The following is a 16,434-nucleotide window of genomic DNA, read 5'->3' as shown; positions in this document are numbered from 1 at the left end:
AGCTGGCAGCTAGGGAATTTCTTTCAAAACTGTCCAAAATTATTGAAAATGATGGCTACACTCCTGATCAAGTTTGGAACACAGACGAGACAGGCCTTTTTTGGAAAATAATGCCAAGTGGAACTTATATAGCGAAATCACAAAAAAAGTGTTGGCTTTAAAGCAGCAAAGGATCGTGTGACTCTTATTATTTTGCAGCAATTCTTCAGGAGATCATATATTAAAACCATTACTCATTATAATCAAACCATAAGACCATGGACAATGAAAGGTGTGGATGTTAACACGTTACCACTGCACCGGAAGGCAAACAAAAAAGGTTGGGTTACAAAAGAAATTTTTAACGAATGGTTCCATTAATGTTTTGTTCCAAAAGTTAAACACTATTTGATGGATAAAAATCTGAACTTTATTTATTGATTATATACAATGTGCCTGGCCTTCCTATTTTAGAACGCTCGAATGTGGAATTTTGTTTTCTGCCACCTAATACAACATCCTTAATACAACCACTAGACCAGGGTGTGATCGCTACCTTCAAAACATCTGAAAAGAAAATTTCAAAACTGTTCTACATAAGAAGAATATTCTGATACATTTTGGATAAACTAGATAAGGATAATTTACTGACAGTTATTGATCTGTGGAAGAAATTTTCTATTTTGGATTGCATCAAACTTGCTAAGTTGGTGTTATCAGAATTGGAACCATCAACTTTAAATGCATGCTGGAAAGTTGCTTAACCAGAATGTGTGAAAAAGAAAAACCCTATACCTTTGCTTACAACTGAATATCCCAATATCATCAGATTAGCACATGCAGTTGGCAGAGAAGAATTTGATAATTTTTCGTCTGCAGCTATTGAAGAATTGATGGTTGACAAGGTTGTTAGTGATGACGAAATAATAGAAGCTGTTCTTGAGAATCTCGATGAAAAAGAAAAAAATGATGATGAATAGATTCTGCTCACTGCAGGATTAATTAAAGAAGGGCTTCAAATGGCTAGTAAATTGCAAAGTCATTTTCTTACACTGATCCAAATATTGAAGTCATATATGGTATGATATGAAGAATTATACAAAGATCTAATCAAAACAAGATCTCAACAATTAATTACAGAGTTCATGATAATAAAAAAAATCAACCTTCAGAATTATTGGAAATTAGTGCTAATTTAGTTCCTTTTACTGAAGAAAACATTTCGGCATTGCAGTATGAACAGGATGGCTGAAGTGTTTCAGGTGATGGAAGTGATTTAATTCCAGTCTCTCACAAAAGAATGCAGCTACTGTGAGAAAGTGACAGCAAATAAAATTTAACTAATAACCATGGGCATATTGGACCTTTTCGAATTTATGTTTCATTAGTGACACACTATTTTCTTTAAGAAACATACATATGTATATACTTTAAATAAGTATTTAAAATAAAAAATATTCCATTGAAATTTAATAGAGTTTTATTCAATGATTTTCATATGTTTTGTTTGAAAATAACTTATTGTTCATAACTGTAAATTCTTAGGGAAAGACAACATATACTGTTATATTAATTAAAAAAACATTGATACTTCCTATATTTCGGTAATGCTACATTACCATCTTCAGGGAACATAAAATTAATGATATGTACACAGGCACTAACACTGAACAAATATGGCTGAAGACAACAACTGAAGTTGGTCCTAGAGTTATAAAAGGTGCCACCTAGTGGACTAAATTGGGTAGTAGTCTTAGCTGTTGGGCTGATGTTCTAGGAATGCAAGCTTCCCATATTTGGGGCAGTCACATGCATCCAATTTTGTTGAGATTTGGGGGTTTTTTTTAGAGCTGAGGCTGATTCCAGGAATATTCTCTCATATTTATACTTGCTGCTGTGTAGTAAGGTAGCTTTCTTCCAGCGTATTTTGTAGCGGGTTTCAGCAAGTTCTGAGTGGCTGTATTGGCAGAAACGGATATAATCCTTATGTTCAGATATCCTGATATTAGCTGTTTGGCTGTAGTAAGACAGTTTGCAACTACAAGGGAACTGGTATACTCCAGATAGGTCTAGGGGAAGGGCTTGTCTTTGGGGTAGCAGATAAGAGATGCCAATTTTTTTATATGGTTTATAAGAAGTTGTCAAGTCATATTATTTTAGGATTTTTGTTAAATTTTCAGAAGTGCCCCAAATATAAGGAATGCTGAAATGGCTACAACCACCATAAAATCCAAAAAATATTAAAACCAATTAACCTCCCCCCCATAACAGGGACTGCTCGAAATCTATCACCATTCCTTATATTCGGGATACTTTTGAAAAGCTAACAAAATTCCTAAAAAATATAACTTGACAACTTGTTATAAACCATATAAAAAAATTGGCATCTCTTATCCACTCCCCCAAAGACCAGCCATTTATCCTAGACCAGTGATGGCAAACATTTTTACCCAGGTGTGTCAAACATCTTTTTTTTTTTAAATATTGATGTTGTTAATGTGCCACTTGCATACATGCATTATAAATTTAACTTCATAATCATAATTATATTAAATTCTTTAATATAATCAACATCACAAAGTGGTTTCCCATCTTCAACAATAACTGGTAATTAGTTTACGGAATTAACAACGCAAATGAAGTATATTAATTAAAGGTAACTTTAATGAATCACTTCTATATTTCGACAACGTCACATTGCCATCATCAGGAACATAAAGATATGGTACGTGCACGCAGGCACTAACACAAAGCAAATGAGGAAGAAAGCAAGAAACTAATATTGTTCCTAAAGTCCTAATGGTGCCCTCTTGCAGGCTAATTTGGTAGTCTTGGCTGTTGGGCTGAAGTTCTCATAATGTAAGTCTCCCAAATTTGGGGTAGTTTCATGCACCCAAATTTGTTGAGGTTAGGAACGTTTTTTAGAGCTACGAAAGATTATTCTTTGAATAATCTTTCGTATTTAAACTTGCTGCGATGAATTATTTTTGTTTTCTTCCAACGAATTTTGTGGTGGGTATCTAAGGCATGGTCTGCCAGCCCAGAGCGGCTGTACTGGTGAAACCGGATGTAGTCTTTGTGTTCTGAAATCCTGATATTAGTTGTTCTGCCTGTTTGGCCAAAGTAGGACAATTTGCAGCTGCAAGGGACCTGGTATACACCAGGTAGGTCTAGGGGAAGTGGTTGGTCTTTGGTAGAGCAGATAAGGGATGCCAACTTTTTATATGGTCTGTAACAGGAAGTAAGGTCATATTTTTTGAGGATATTGGTTATTTTCTCAGAGGTGCCCTGGATGTAGGGGATGGTGATAGACTTGGTGTAATCTTTATTGTGAAGGAGGGGAGGGGGTTGTGGTTTACTGGTTTTAGTATTTTTTGGATTTTTTTGGGGTTATAGCTATTGGCTAAGAAAGTGTTGAGGATGTGGATTAGTTCAGTAGTCATGGCCTTGTCATCTGAGCAGATTAATTTTGCCCTGTTATATAGTGTTTTTATAACCCCATATTGTTGTGAGGGGGGGGGATTGCTGGTGAATGTATCGGCCAGTATGGGTGGGTTTTCTGTAAACAGAGAAAACCAAAGATCCATTAAGCTGGCAGGTGATTAAAGTGTCTAGGAAGGGGAGGGTGTTGTTTTCCTCTTTTTCTAAGGTGAACTGGACTCTGGGGTGTTGGTTGTTTAAGTGTGTTAGGAAGGAGTGGAGTGTGTCTGAGCCATGTGGCCAAATAGCAAACACATCATCCACATAACGAAGCCAAATAGTGGGTTTTTGTGGGGCGGAGTTTAAGGCTTTCACTTCAAATGTCTCCATAAAGAAATTGGCCAAGGGTGGGGAAAGTGGTGAACCCATGGCTGTCCCCTCTATCTGTTTGTAGAACTTTCCTTGCCAAACGAAATACCTTGAGTTCATTGTGAACTGAAATAGGGCTGAGATATCGGGAGGAAACTTGGCTTGGATGAGCTCAAGGGTTTCTTTGAGTGGGACATTAGTGAATAGGGAGGAGACGTTGGAGTGTGAGGTTTTTTATACTGGCTTTAAAGTGGGCTGAGTTTTTTTATGTGTGATGGTGTGTTGCCAGTGTAGTGTGTGAGCATTTTGGCTAAATGTTTGGCTAATTTATATGTGGGGGAATCAATGCCGTCCATTATGGGACGCAATGGCACATTTTGTTTATGTATTTTTGGGAGTCCATATAATCGGGGGGGTCTAGAGTTATAAGGTTTAAGTTTGTTGGTGACTTCCACAGGCCAAGAAGTGACTTTCTTAAGGAGTCTGTGGAGAGTTCTAATCTGAGAGCTGGTCGGATTGTATTCAATGGGGAGGTAAGTAGTACGGTCTAGTACTAAAGCATTTAGCTTACCTTTGTAGTCTTTTTGATTGAGCACCACAGTGGCGCTTCCCTTATCAGCTTTGGTGATTACAATTTTTTTGTTGTTTTTCAATTCTTATATAGTTAGGCAGGTTGCAAATCCCATGAATTTCGCCGTAGCTCCTAAAAGGATACCTGCTGAAGAAATCATGATCCAAATAGAGCGTGGGATTCGCAACCTGCCTAACCATATCGCCAACAACGTAAGACTGGATGTAGTCGGTGTTCTGACTAAAGCCAAACCTCCAAAAACCAACTTATCCAAAAACGAATATGCAGCCCTACAAGAATTGAAAAACAACAAAAAAATTGTAATCACCAAAGCTGATAAGGGAAGCGCCACTGTGGTGCTCAATCAAAAAGACTACAAAGGTAAGCTAAATGCTTTAGTACTAGACCGTACTACTTACCTCCCCATTGAATACAATCCGACCAGCTCTCAGATTAGAACTCTCCACAGACTCCTTAAGAAAGTCACTTCTTGGCCTGTGGAAGTCACCAACAAACTTAAACCTTATAACTCTAGACCCCCCCGATTATATGGACTCCCAAAAATACATAAACAAAATGTGCCATTGCGTCCCATAGTGGACGGCATTGATTCCCCCACATATAAATTAGCCAAACATTTAGCCAAAACGCTCACACACTACACTGGCAACACACCATCACACATAAAAAAACTCAGCCCACTTTAAAGCCAGTATAGAAAACCTCACACTCCAGCACACTGACATAATGGTCAGTTTTGACGTCTCCTCCCTATTCACTAATGTCCCACTCAAAGAAACCCTTGAGCTCATCCAAGCCAAGTTTCCTCCCGATATCTCAGCCCTATTTCAGTTCACAATGAACTCAGGGTATTTCGTTTGGCAAGGAAAGTTCTACAAACAGATAGAGGGGACAGCCATGGGTTCACCACTTTCCCCACCCTTGGCCAATTTCTTTATGGAGACATTTGAAGTGAAAGCCTTAAACTCCGCCCCACAAAAACCCACTATTTGGCTTCGTTATGTGGATGATGTGTTTGCTATTTGGCCACATGGCTCAGACACACTCCACTCCTTCCTAACACACTTAAACAACCAACACCCCAGAGTCCAGTTCACCTTAGAAAAAGAGGAAAACAACACCCTCCCCTTCCTAGACACTTTAATCACCTGCCAGCTTAATGGATCTTTGGTTTTCTCTGTTTACAGAAAACCCCTCCCATACTGGCCGATACATTCACCAGCAATCCCCCCCCCTCACAACAATATGGGGTTATAAAAACACTATATAACAGGGCAAAATTAATCTGCTCAGATGACAAGGCCATGACTACTGAACTAATCCACATCCTCAACACTTTCTTAGCCAATGGCTATAACCCCCAAAAAATCCAAAAAATACTAAAACCAGTAAACTACAACCCCCCTCCACAATAAAGATTACACCAAGTCTATCACCATCCCCTACATCCAGGGCACCTCTGAGAAAATAACCAATATTCTCAAAAAATATGACCTTACTTCCTGTTACAGACCATATAAAAAGTTGGCATCCCTTATCTGCTCTACCAAAGACCAACCACTTCCCCTAGACCTACCTGGTGTATACCAGGTCCCTTGCAGCTGCAAATTGTCCTACTTTGGCCAAACAGGCAGAACAACTAATATCAGGATTTCAGAACACAAAGACTACATCTGGTTTCACCAGTACAGCCGCTCTGGGCTGGCAGACCATGCCTTAGATACCCACCATAAAATTCGTTGGAAGAAAACAAAAATAATTCATCGCAGCAAGTTTAAATACGAAAGATTATTCAAAGAATAATCTTTCGTAGCTCTAAAAAACGTTCCTAACCTCAACAAATTTGGGTGCATGAAACTACCCCAAATTTGGGAGACTTACATTATGAGAACTTCAGCCCAACAGCCAAGACTACCAAATTAGCCTGCAAGAGGGCACCATTAGGACTTTAGGAACAATATTAGTTTCTTGCTTTCTTCCTCATTTGCTTTGTGTTAGTGCCTGCATGCACATACCATATCTTTATGTTCCTGAAGATGGCAATGTGACGTGGTCGAAATATAGAAGTGATTCATTGAAGTTACCTTTAATTAATGTACTTCATTTGCGTTAATTCTGTAAACTAATTACCAATTATGTCTAACCAACGTATAAGCCTTGCTACTAGAATCTTCAACAATAGTATGTGAAATACTATAACTTGTGGCTACTAAATTTGAAGGTCCTGAAACAAATTTAATTAAAGTCCCTGATTGTGATTCTGCCAGTTTTATATGTTGCGATATGTATTCTTTGCGTTCTTCAAAAGTTTTTTATGGGAGCCATTTGTGCTTAGTTTCAAAATGTCTTCTTACATTCCAAGTTTTACTCACAGATAGCTCACTACACAATTTACAGAGAACTTTATAGCCTCTATCAATAATACCATATTGTTCAGTCCAGGCATCTTGGAAATTTCTTCCACTTCCTTTCTGTGATAATTTTAGTATTTTATTAGTGCTAGCTGCCATTGTAAAATGGTTCACAAATTAAAAAAGAGCACAATTATATACAGCGATAATTAAGCAGTAATAATTAATAAGAAAACTAACAATTACTGGAAATGAATTATACACCAGCAACTCAAATTACTTAAGTGGAAAACCATGCAAGACTACCACTACTTCTTTCAGCAGGGTTGCTTGATTTATTACCGGTACATTCGTAGCAACCTTGTTACATTTTACTCTCTATCATGCTACTAAATAGCAGCTATTTAGTAGGTTTTGTTGCTACGTCATCTTAAGTTGTTACTTGCATTATTTAACAAAATTTACTGAATTTATTGCAACTATAAAAATGTTTTCATTATTTACTCAGATAAATTCAATATTTAATGTTGCGAATTATATTTTCTGTTAAAGTGGTTTTAAATATGTTTAGAACTTGTATTACTCAGTCGAGAGACTTGGAATGCATGCATGAACGAATTTCACACAGAATTAAATGAAAACTTTAAGTTTATAATATATAAAGCATGTATTTATAAGTTTGTATCATATTGTATTGATAATTAATTTTTATAAGTTTTTATAATAATATCATATGACTATGCAGAAATTATAATGATTAAGAAAGAAAACGTAAACTTGAAACGCTTGTTGTTTATAGGCTAGTTACAAAATAAAATGGAAATAGGCTAACTACAAAATAAAATAGAAATAGGCTAACTACAAAATATAATTCTTTCAATGAACCGAAACCCACCTTCGCCTTAACTTAACTGAGAGCGATCTTACACGATTTATTGCAGTTTTTTCATCAGAATACCAATATCTTTCAACATCCAAAGTGTGTCACCTGAAACCCTCAAGTGTATCAGTGCTGACATGCGTGTCATAGGTTCATCATCACTGCCCTAGACCTATCAGGAGTATACCGGGTCCCTTGTAGTTGTTGCAAACTGTCTTACTGTGGCCAAACAGGCAGGACAGCTAATATCAGGATATCTGAACATAAGGATTATATCTGTTTCCACCAATACAGCCACTCAGGACTTGCTGACCATGCTTTGGACACCCACCACAAAATATGCTGGAAGAAAGCTACCTTACTACATTTCAGCAAGTATAAATATGAGAGATTATTCCTGGAATCAGCCTTAGCTCTAAAAAAATTCCTCAAACCTCAACAAATTTGGATGCATGAGACTGCCCCAAATATGGGAAGCTTGCATTCTTAGAACATCAGCCCAATAGCCAAGACTACTATCCAATTTAGCCCACTAGGTGGAACCTTTTAGAACTCTAAGACCAACTTCAGTTGTTGTCTTCAGCCATATTTGTTCAGTGTTAGTGCCTTCATGCACATAACATTAATTTTATGTTCCCTGAAGATGGTAATGTAACATTACCGAAATATAGGAAGTATTAATTAAAGTTTTTAAATTAATATAACAGTATACATTGTGTTTCCCTAAAAATTGACAGTTATGTATCACCAACGTTTAAGTTTATCTATAAGAACTTATTGTTCATATCAGGCTTTCACTTCTGGAACAATTCTTCTATTTTTTCATATGCACTCTATTCTTTTTTACACAGTTTTCATTTACATGGTTGTTTCTGGAACCAATCTACCATGTAAATGGAGAATTGGGTGTATATCCTCAGGCTGGCTGAAGTTCAATCTGAACTTCAGCCAGTCTGTCAAGTCTGTACATTATAAGCATTACATAAGCACTTGTAAATATTGGTAAATATCTGGATAAGATTCACTCCATTAAACATACAACATGACATCCAAATGGATGCTATGTTGTTTGGATGTTTTAATGGATTGAAAACAGCACAAAGGGATGAATTAAAGAAAAATTTAATATTTCCAGTATATACATGAACTCCTTAATTAGAAGTAGTCCAGGAGGTTAGAATTACTGGATGGCAGGATAAAGGCAGATTAAGATAACCAAAATATCAACCCAAAAGCAGAATTAAGTGTTTATTTACATGCCATTTATCAGAAGTACCAAATATAGTATAGTTAAAATATTTTATGACACCATTAATTTAACTAATAATTTATAATATAATAAACTTTAAGGAGAATATCTGTTCTGGTTATATTAAAAATGAGAAGTACGTATTTATTCCAAGTACAGTAATTGCAGTATGGCGATGTAAGAGTTACATTCTTCAAACCTTTACATAACAAAGTTTATGTAAGTCACATTTAACCCACCCCATTCCCATGCTTAATCACACCATATTATTTACAAGTTTATAATAAGCAGTTGGTCAGTATAGATATTCTAGGCTATCTGGTGTGAAATAGAAGCCAACATGATAAAATATACAGTTGAGCTGCTGTAGACCACGGGATTAAAGATAATGTGGATGGTATTCATCAACAAATAAGCTCAGTGAGTGGAGGACAAGTAATTATTATGCCAAATTTTATTACCTGAGAATCATCATTACCTGAGACAGCATATGATGGAATGTACCAGGAGTTGAAATAATTGCTACAAAGCTAGATGTAGTAATTGCATCAAAGGATTTGTCTGTAACCAACATGACCACATTGCTGCAAATTGTTGAGCATGATCAACAAGTGATTATGACCCAGAGGTGATGGTAAATGGAATTTTCACTTAAGAGGGAGTATATGTGTAATTACTGAGTATGACAAACTCAGGAGACTGCTTGAAACATTGCCATGGCATGAGGAAGCAAGGGTGGGTATATATTTCATGGGGATGCTGATAGTGCATTGAAGGTAGTAAAGGATTGTTTTTGAAGCATACCAAAAGTCTGGAGGATAAGAGTTAAATGAATGAATAACATCATTAAGCAGGAGCTACAAAAAGAAAAAAATATGTGAAGGGAATTTGAAGAGAAAGATAATCAGCAGGCAAAGGAACAGTATAAAGCACAGACCAGAAGGGTGACCAGTATGGTAAGGAAGGCAGAATCAGAGTACAAGAGGAAATTAGCTGTGGGCCAAAGGTAATGCCAGTGAGCTCTTGTGGTAGGTGGCAAGTTTATAAAAGGAAGAATGATTATGGAAGAAATTGACAAATGCCAATGGTAGGAGGTAGCTGAACAGATGAATTGAATTACTAAGTAATCATTTTGCAGGGATATATCATCAAGATGGAGATATTGCAGTAATAAGAGATTCAAAGGCAGATGAATAACCTTGGAAATAGAGTAGATGAACTGAAGATGCTTAGGATGTTATAGAACCTTAATGTGAGATGCAGTCATTGGGGAGAAACTAATGGATTTGCAGAAGGCAAATTTTCAAAAGTAAATAAAGATTTTTCTGTGTATATATTATACATAAACTGAAAAATTGTACCTATCCAGTTGTAGGAAGGGTGTAATATATTGTAATATACTGAGACAGTCTGGTGCATGTGTGTTAAATTAGGTTGGTATATATTTCATATTTGAACTCTTGCTCATAACATCATTCACATGAATGTTATACTTGAGATAAACAATTTCTTCCCCCCCCCCCAAAAAAAAAACAGAACAGAAATTCTCATTGATTAGTATTTATTAACAGCAGGGTTAATAGGATAATGAACAACCGTATTAAATTAATTGTGCCATGAAATATTTTATTACCTTATATTTGTACTTTAGTTGTCATTATCTGCCTTCTTCCTAGCATTCAGTTATTCTAACTTCCTGACCTACTATTCCTAGTTCAAGGAGTTCATCGGTTCACATTATAATATTTCATGCTGGCTTTTTGTGTGGTTATCAACTAGATTGATTATGGATGGTCTAGGAGAATCATAAAGTATGTTTTGTGCATCTGGTTTAAATTACCCAGTTCAAAATTTAAAGTAAAAAAACTGAACGTAGTAGAAAAGTTGGCATCCATAAATTTTGAGCTCGATGTTTCACTGAACTTTTATCAGTTTTTCTGCAAGACAGCAAATGGTAAGTTCCTTTTTTTTTTTTTTTTTTTTTTACTCTTATTACTCTGCATATAAAGTGCATATAAATAGAAAATAGAAACATTTTAGTTTGATAATATTTTGGAGATTAAATATAAAAAAAAGTGTTTGAATATAGTTTTGTATGTTGTATAATCTTGTAATGTACTTTCAGCCTCTTTGGTAAAAATACAAGCAGAACGTTCCCTTCAGAAAGCCAGAGAACAAAATGAGCAGTTACAGCAGCAGCAGCAGCAGCAAAATGAAGGGGCACAGGAAAAACCAGTAATTAAAGAAGAGAATATGCAAGAAACTATGGTATGTTTTAATAATATTTTGTTAGTAAAATGGTTTTTGAAGTCACATCTGTATCAAATTTTGTATAGCTATATCATTACAGAAATACAGACAACTTCTGAATAATTTCTGATTTATGCTCACATGTAGACATACTGTGAGCGTAATGTTAAGTCATCTAGGTTTTTTCCACACTTTGTGTATGTGTTCGAAACTGAAATCCTATGGAATAGGTTGGTTAATCCTTATTCCAGAAGTGTGTTCATAGTGCTGGTTTGCTTGTTCGTTTTAAATCATTTAAAAATAATTTGTATGTTACTGTGTACATTAACCTAGCATAAACATAAGACAATGCTAAAATCAGATGTCTTTAAATATAGATATCATGACAAAGCAAAAGAAACAAGAAAATAATTAAAATATGCACTGTTAAATCACATTCTGTATGTGAATAATAAAGTCTAATAATAATAAAATAAAATTAAAAAATTTCCTTTTATAGTTAAATTCTCTATGAGATAAGCTCACTTTCCATTATCCATGACAATTATCAAAATTCATTCATTATAATATTTATACCTTAGTATCTTGGCTCATTAGTGACATCCTTTTTAAAAACAGACACTTAAAAAGCATTAGCTTAAAAGGAAATTCATCAATTATTTTTGAATTAAATGTGTTATGTTCTTCAATTTATTTTTAGTTTTTCACTTTGTGTATAAATCAATAATGCATTTTTTTTACTGGAATTCTACCAAATAAATAATTATTTAATGATCAGTTCTAATAAATTATGGAGACAAATAGTGTGTTAGAGTAATATAAATGAAAATAATCGTCTAATGTTTTGCCATCATATCCAAGTCATCATCTGGATCACACACACACAGAGACAAGCAATGTTACAATATACATAGTCTGTTAAGTTAGAGTCACAGTTAAAAAAAAAAAAAAAAAAAAAAGCCTACTACATGAAAGCTAGAATCATATTATCTTTTGGTTAGAAATTAATAATAGATAAATTAACAAAAGTTAGGCTTGAGAGTACTCACATATAAAATTAGAACAACAAAACAGTAAACGAAATAAGTGCTGGAATTATTGTCATTATTATTAAGAAACCTCCAGGGAGTCAGAGGCTCAACAAGGGTGGCCACATACTACCACTATCTGTTATACATGTTCTTGAATTTATTCAGGGAAAAATCTAGCTTTTTCCCCATCTTGACAGCATTCATTCTCAACTTCCAAGAATGTCCTTTCCCTACCTTCCATGAAATGAAAAATTCCATCCATTGATATCCTGCATGACCTTTTCAGAAGTTTGTAAGTCTCAATCATATCACTCCTCTTTCTCCTGTTTGCTAGTGTTTACAGTGTACAAATTCTCAGTCTGTCTTCATAATCAATATTCCACAATTCTAATATAATTTTAAGACTCTCCCTTGCATGCTATCCAGGAGACCAGACCTGCACACAGGTGAGGTCTTATCAAGTCTTGTAAAGAGGCAGAATGACTATTTTATCTTTGCATGTCAAGGTTTGTTTCAACATTGCAATTATTCTCTGAGTAGTATTTGTAATCTTTGCTATATAGTCCTTGAATCTTCCTCTCTATCTTGCTAAAACTCCAAGATCTCTAGCCTGATCAGTTTCTTCTTTAATAATCTCATCAATATAATATGACATTGGATATCTCATCACACCAAAGTGCATGACTTAACATATACTAACATTCTGCAAGTACTACATATCAGCCACATTCCTGATTACCCTGTCTATCTTTGCATCATCAGCAAATAGCTGTATGTCACTTGTCAAGTCCTTCACATTTTCATTAATGTTTAGATTGAATAACAATGGACCAAGGACTGATCCTTCTGCACACCCAGTGGTCACCTTAAATCTTCTGGACTCGCATCTCTCATATGCCATTTTTGATATCTGTCAGTCAGCCATCCTCATATCAATGTTAATATTTTATAATCCAGTTATTCTCCAATTTATGCATTGGTTTTTCATGTTGTAATCTATTAAAAGCTGCAGCAAAATTCAAAAGTATCATGGTGTATCCATTACCTGTAACTATGGTAACATTATTATAGAATGTGAGCAAGTTGCTGTCACTTCTGATTAATAAATCCATGCTGTTCATTGCAAAGTATAGATTCTCTTTCAATCCATTTCTGCATATGAGCTCTTGCTCTTTTTCAAAATCTTCACCACCACCACTCCAGAAATAGTGATAATTCAATACACCACTCTTTGCACCACCCATGTGCAATGGGATTACCATGCATTCTTTCCACTCATATGGAATCTTCTCTGTTCTGAGACTTAAATTATATAGCCAGATCAAAGGAATAGGCAGTTCAAATGAACACTCTTTTAGTACCTGTGCTGATATCACATCAGTCTATCCTGTTGCCAAATTCCTATTCAGTTTGTGCAGCAGCTTAAGTACCTTCTCATACACCTGACTTTCTTCATCCAGTGAAGAGGTAGCTGTGAGCTCAGCATTGCACACACACACGCCAGGGTGATAGCATCTGTCTCTTGCATGCCATCTGCATTTAGTAGAGTTATTCTCTGATATTCATTTTTTCTTTTACAAGGAGCATAAACATAAAATTCTTTTGGGTTGTCTTTATTTTGCAGAGCCAGTTTCTTTTTATACTCAGAACTTAGCTTTCCATACAACAGTTGTAATTCTTCTGGCCTGCTTCTTATAATTTTTATAGCTGACATCATCGTTATGTACCTGATACTCCTTCTTCCTCACCTTTTTCCCCAGCATGCTCCTCAGTTGGTCATAATTTCCTGATTTGTAGTTCGGCCTTTTTAATCATAGCTGCTTTTCGAATGAGTATTGTATTATTACTGTCGCCAAATGGAAGCAGGATAATTACGTTAACTTAACCCCCCCCCCCCCCTCCACCATTACATATATAATCAGATCTAACACTTTGATCTCAAGTTTCTTCTGTCACATGCTGCTTGAGAAAATTATCTCACAACAGCTCAGTAAATTCAGTTTCATTTCACACCTATCATTTTTATTTGGTTATGTGTTTTTCTGTCAGCAACTGATCCACTAGGTCTGTAACAACACCTCACTATGTATTTGATATTGTCAGACTCCACCTCACACCATATGGCTTCAAACTCACTGCCATATAAAAAAAAATTTATTGCAGTCACATGTCGCAACTTTAATTGGTTGTCCAGTATTATTAGCAGCACCAACCCCTCTCCTCTCCTATTCTTCCTAAAAATACTGTATCCTTTACACCTGATAGCAGTTGGTATGTCTGCCTCTGATAGCCAGTTCTCACCAAGGCAACAAACTACCCCTTTGTTTCTTATACTCCTAGCATTCTCTTTAGTCTGTGTGATACAGTTGGACAACTTGCTGATCTCTCTTCTTATCTAGTGCCTTTACTTATGCAGACATCCTTGCACATACTTGTTAAGTTCGAAATGGATGAACACAAAATTATTCTCTTCTCATAATCATTTTCATGATAATGCACATTCCCATCACTAACACAGTTACATAGTATTATCATTCTTATACACAGATTCTCACCATTTCTCCCATCAAAATCAAAATTTTTTTGGCTCTCTGTGTTAGGTCTCATACCATTTAATAATTTCTCAAGACTCCTGTTACTAAATGTATTCAAGCCTAGGGGCCATCCCTCTTAAACAGATCCATTCTTCCTTCAAACTCACTCCACATCCAAAAACATATCTATTCCTTCTACACAGCTTATGCATTGAATGATTTGCTATCACAGCCCTTTTTAATTTATAAATTAAAGATACCGGGCCATTATATACTTGGTTTAGTCCTTTATCCAAGTGTAAGCAAACAAAGTTTGTGCCTGACATATTTTCAGGACTAGGGCAACTCGTATATAATTTCTTGGTATCTTTAATTATAGTATAACCAAGTGAAAAAACTTCCAATGTTGTTGAGTTGGGGTGTGTTTTCAGATTTGTTCCAGTAGCTGACTTTTCGCTGTTCGCCCTGGATCCCTGGCAAAAATAACGGGGAGCCTTGTTTAACCAGGCGACTCCCCAGCCGGCATGAAATTTTGTCATGTTGTACCATTATTTTGAATTTTGGTTTAAGCCAATAAGAATACAATTTGGTCAGCTAAATCCCAAATTGCCAGCTCATCCTAGTTCATTCAGTATCCAGGTAGATACCCAACAGGGTGCACCACGAGAAGGTGAGGATTGGACATTAGGTCAGAAGCCCTGGTCGGTTCTCTGCATTCCTTTAAAGGCTATGTGGAGGTCTCCTCTCAGTTATATAGCTTTGACCCTTATATCCATACTGCCTGCTGTGGCTCTTTACTAACTCATCAGGTGTTAGTAAAGCACATGATAACAAATCTTGCTCTGCAAAGAAAGATAAATGTGTCAGCTGTCAGTGAGATCACAGGAGTCACTCCTGTGCATGTCAGAAGTGAAAAGATGTAAAAAATATACAAAAAAATTAAAACAGAACAAAACATATCAGGATGCATAAAGGAAGTTAGCCATCACTACACCTGTTCTGAGATCCTCTTATTCTGAGAAGATGACAGTAAAGAAAATATCAAGAGTATCTCAAACTCATATGTCTTTTTCACCTGATAATTTCACCATACTTGAACTTTATGATTGCAAGTGGTTCTCTGTTAAGGGCATCAATTGCATCACCTATGGTCTCACTCCAGAAACAACTTCAAAAATGATTTTGTTTGATGAGAACCCACTTGTCAAAAAAATTATGGCAAAGATATTACTTAAAGATAAACCAGCAACCCCACACACACACACACACACACAAAAAAAAAAAAATGGGTACTTATCTGCTGAAAGTAACTTGAACTTACCCAGTAATCCTGATGTATCCAGTGATTTACTGGATATTTTCAAACTCTTGGAAATCAGAGATGTCTACGAAGCTTAAACAATAGAGAAATTTTTACAATGGAACTGTTGTGGTTTCACTAGAATATCGATGAAATCAAGATTTTGTTGCAGAAACACAAACCTTTCTGTTTCTCTCTTTAGTGAAATTCCTACCTTAAAGAATTTCACTGTCATATGCAAGGATAGAACTGAAGAAGGTACTGTACATAGAGGAGTAGCTATCCTAGTGGGCAGTCATACTCCTTTCCATCGTATCCAACTTAATACTGATCTGGAAGCAGTTCACATACCCTTGAGATTTCTTATTACAGTATGTTCAATTTATTTACCACTGGTTGCTGAGTTTGAAATCAATCTTGATAACCTTATCTTGTAACTGCCTGAACCCATATTTCTTATGGGTGACCTTAATGGGCAC

General features: G+C 35.7%; 1 protein-coding gene across 2 annotated transcripts in view; it reads left to right on the top strand.

Annotated features, from left to right (window-relative positions):
- LOC150096503 (nucleosome-remodeling factor subunit BPTF-like) overlaps window positions 1-16,434 on the top strand; it is a 425,630-nt gene that overhangs the window by 63,708 nt on the left and 345,488 nt on the right. For both annotated transcript variants that reach the window (XM_090407800.1, XM_090407799.1), the window contains exon 4: window positions 10,966-11,108. In XM_090407800.1, the coding sequence (XP_090263926.1) occupies window positions 10,966-11,108 (143 nt within the window). The remainder of the gene's footprint in view (window positions 1-10,965; window positions 11,109-16,434) is intronic.

The sequence above is a fragment of the Typopeltis vanoorti genome, chromosome 18, assembly GCF_054136105.1.
Source record: "Typopeltis vanoorti isolate ZY-2024b chromosome 18, IOZ_Tvanoo_1.0, whole genome shotgun sequence".
Classification (NCBI taxonomy): domain Eukaryota; kingdom Metazoa; phylum Arthropoda; class Arachnida; order Uropygi; family Thelyphonidae; genus Typopeltis; species Typopeltis vanoorti.
This window is presented reverse-complemented; position numbering and strand designations above follow the sequence as displayed.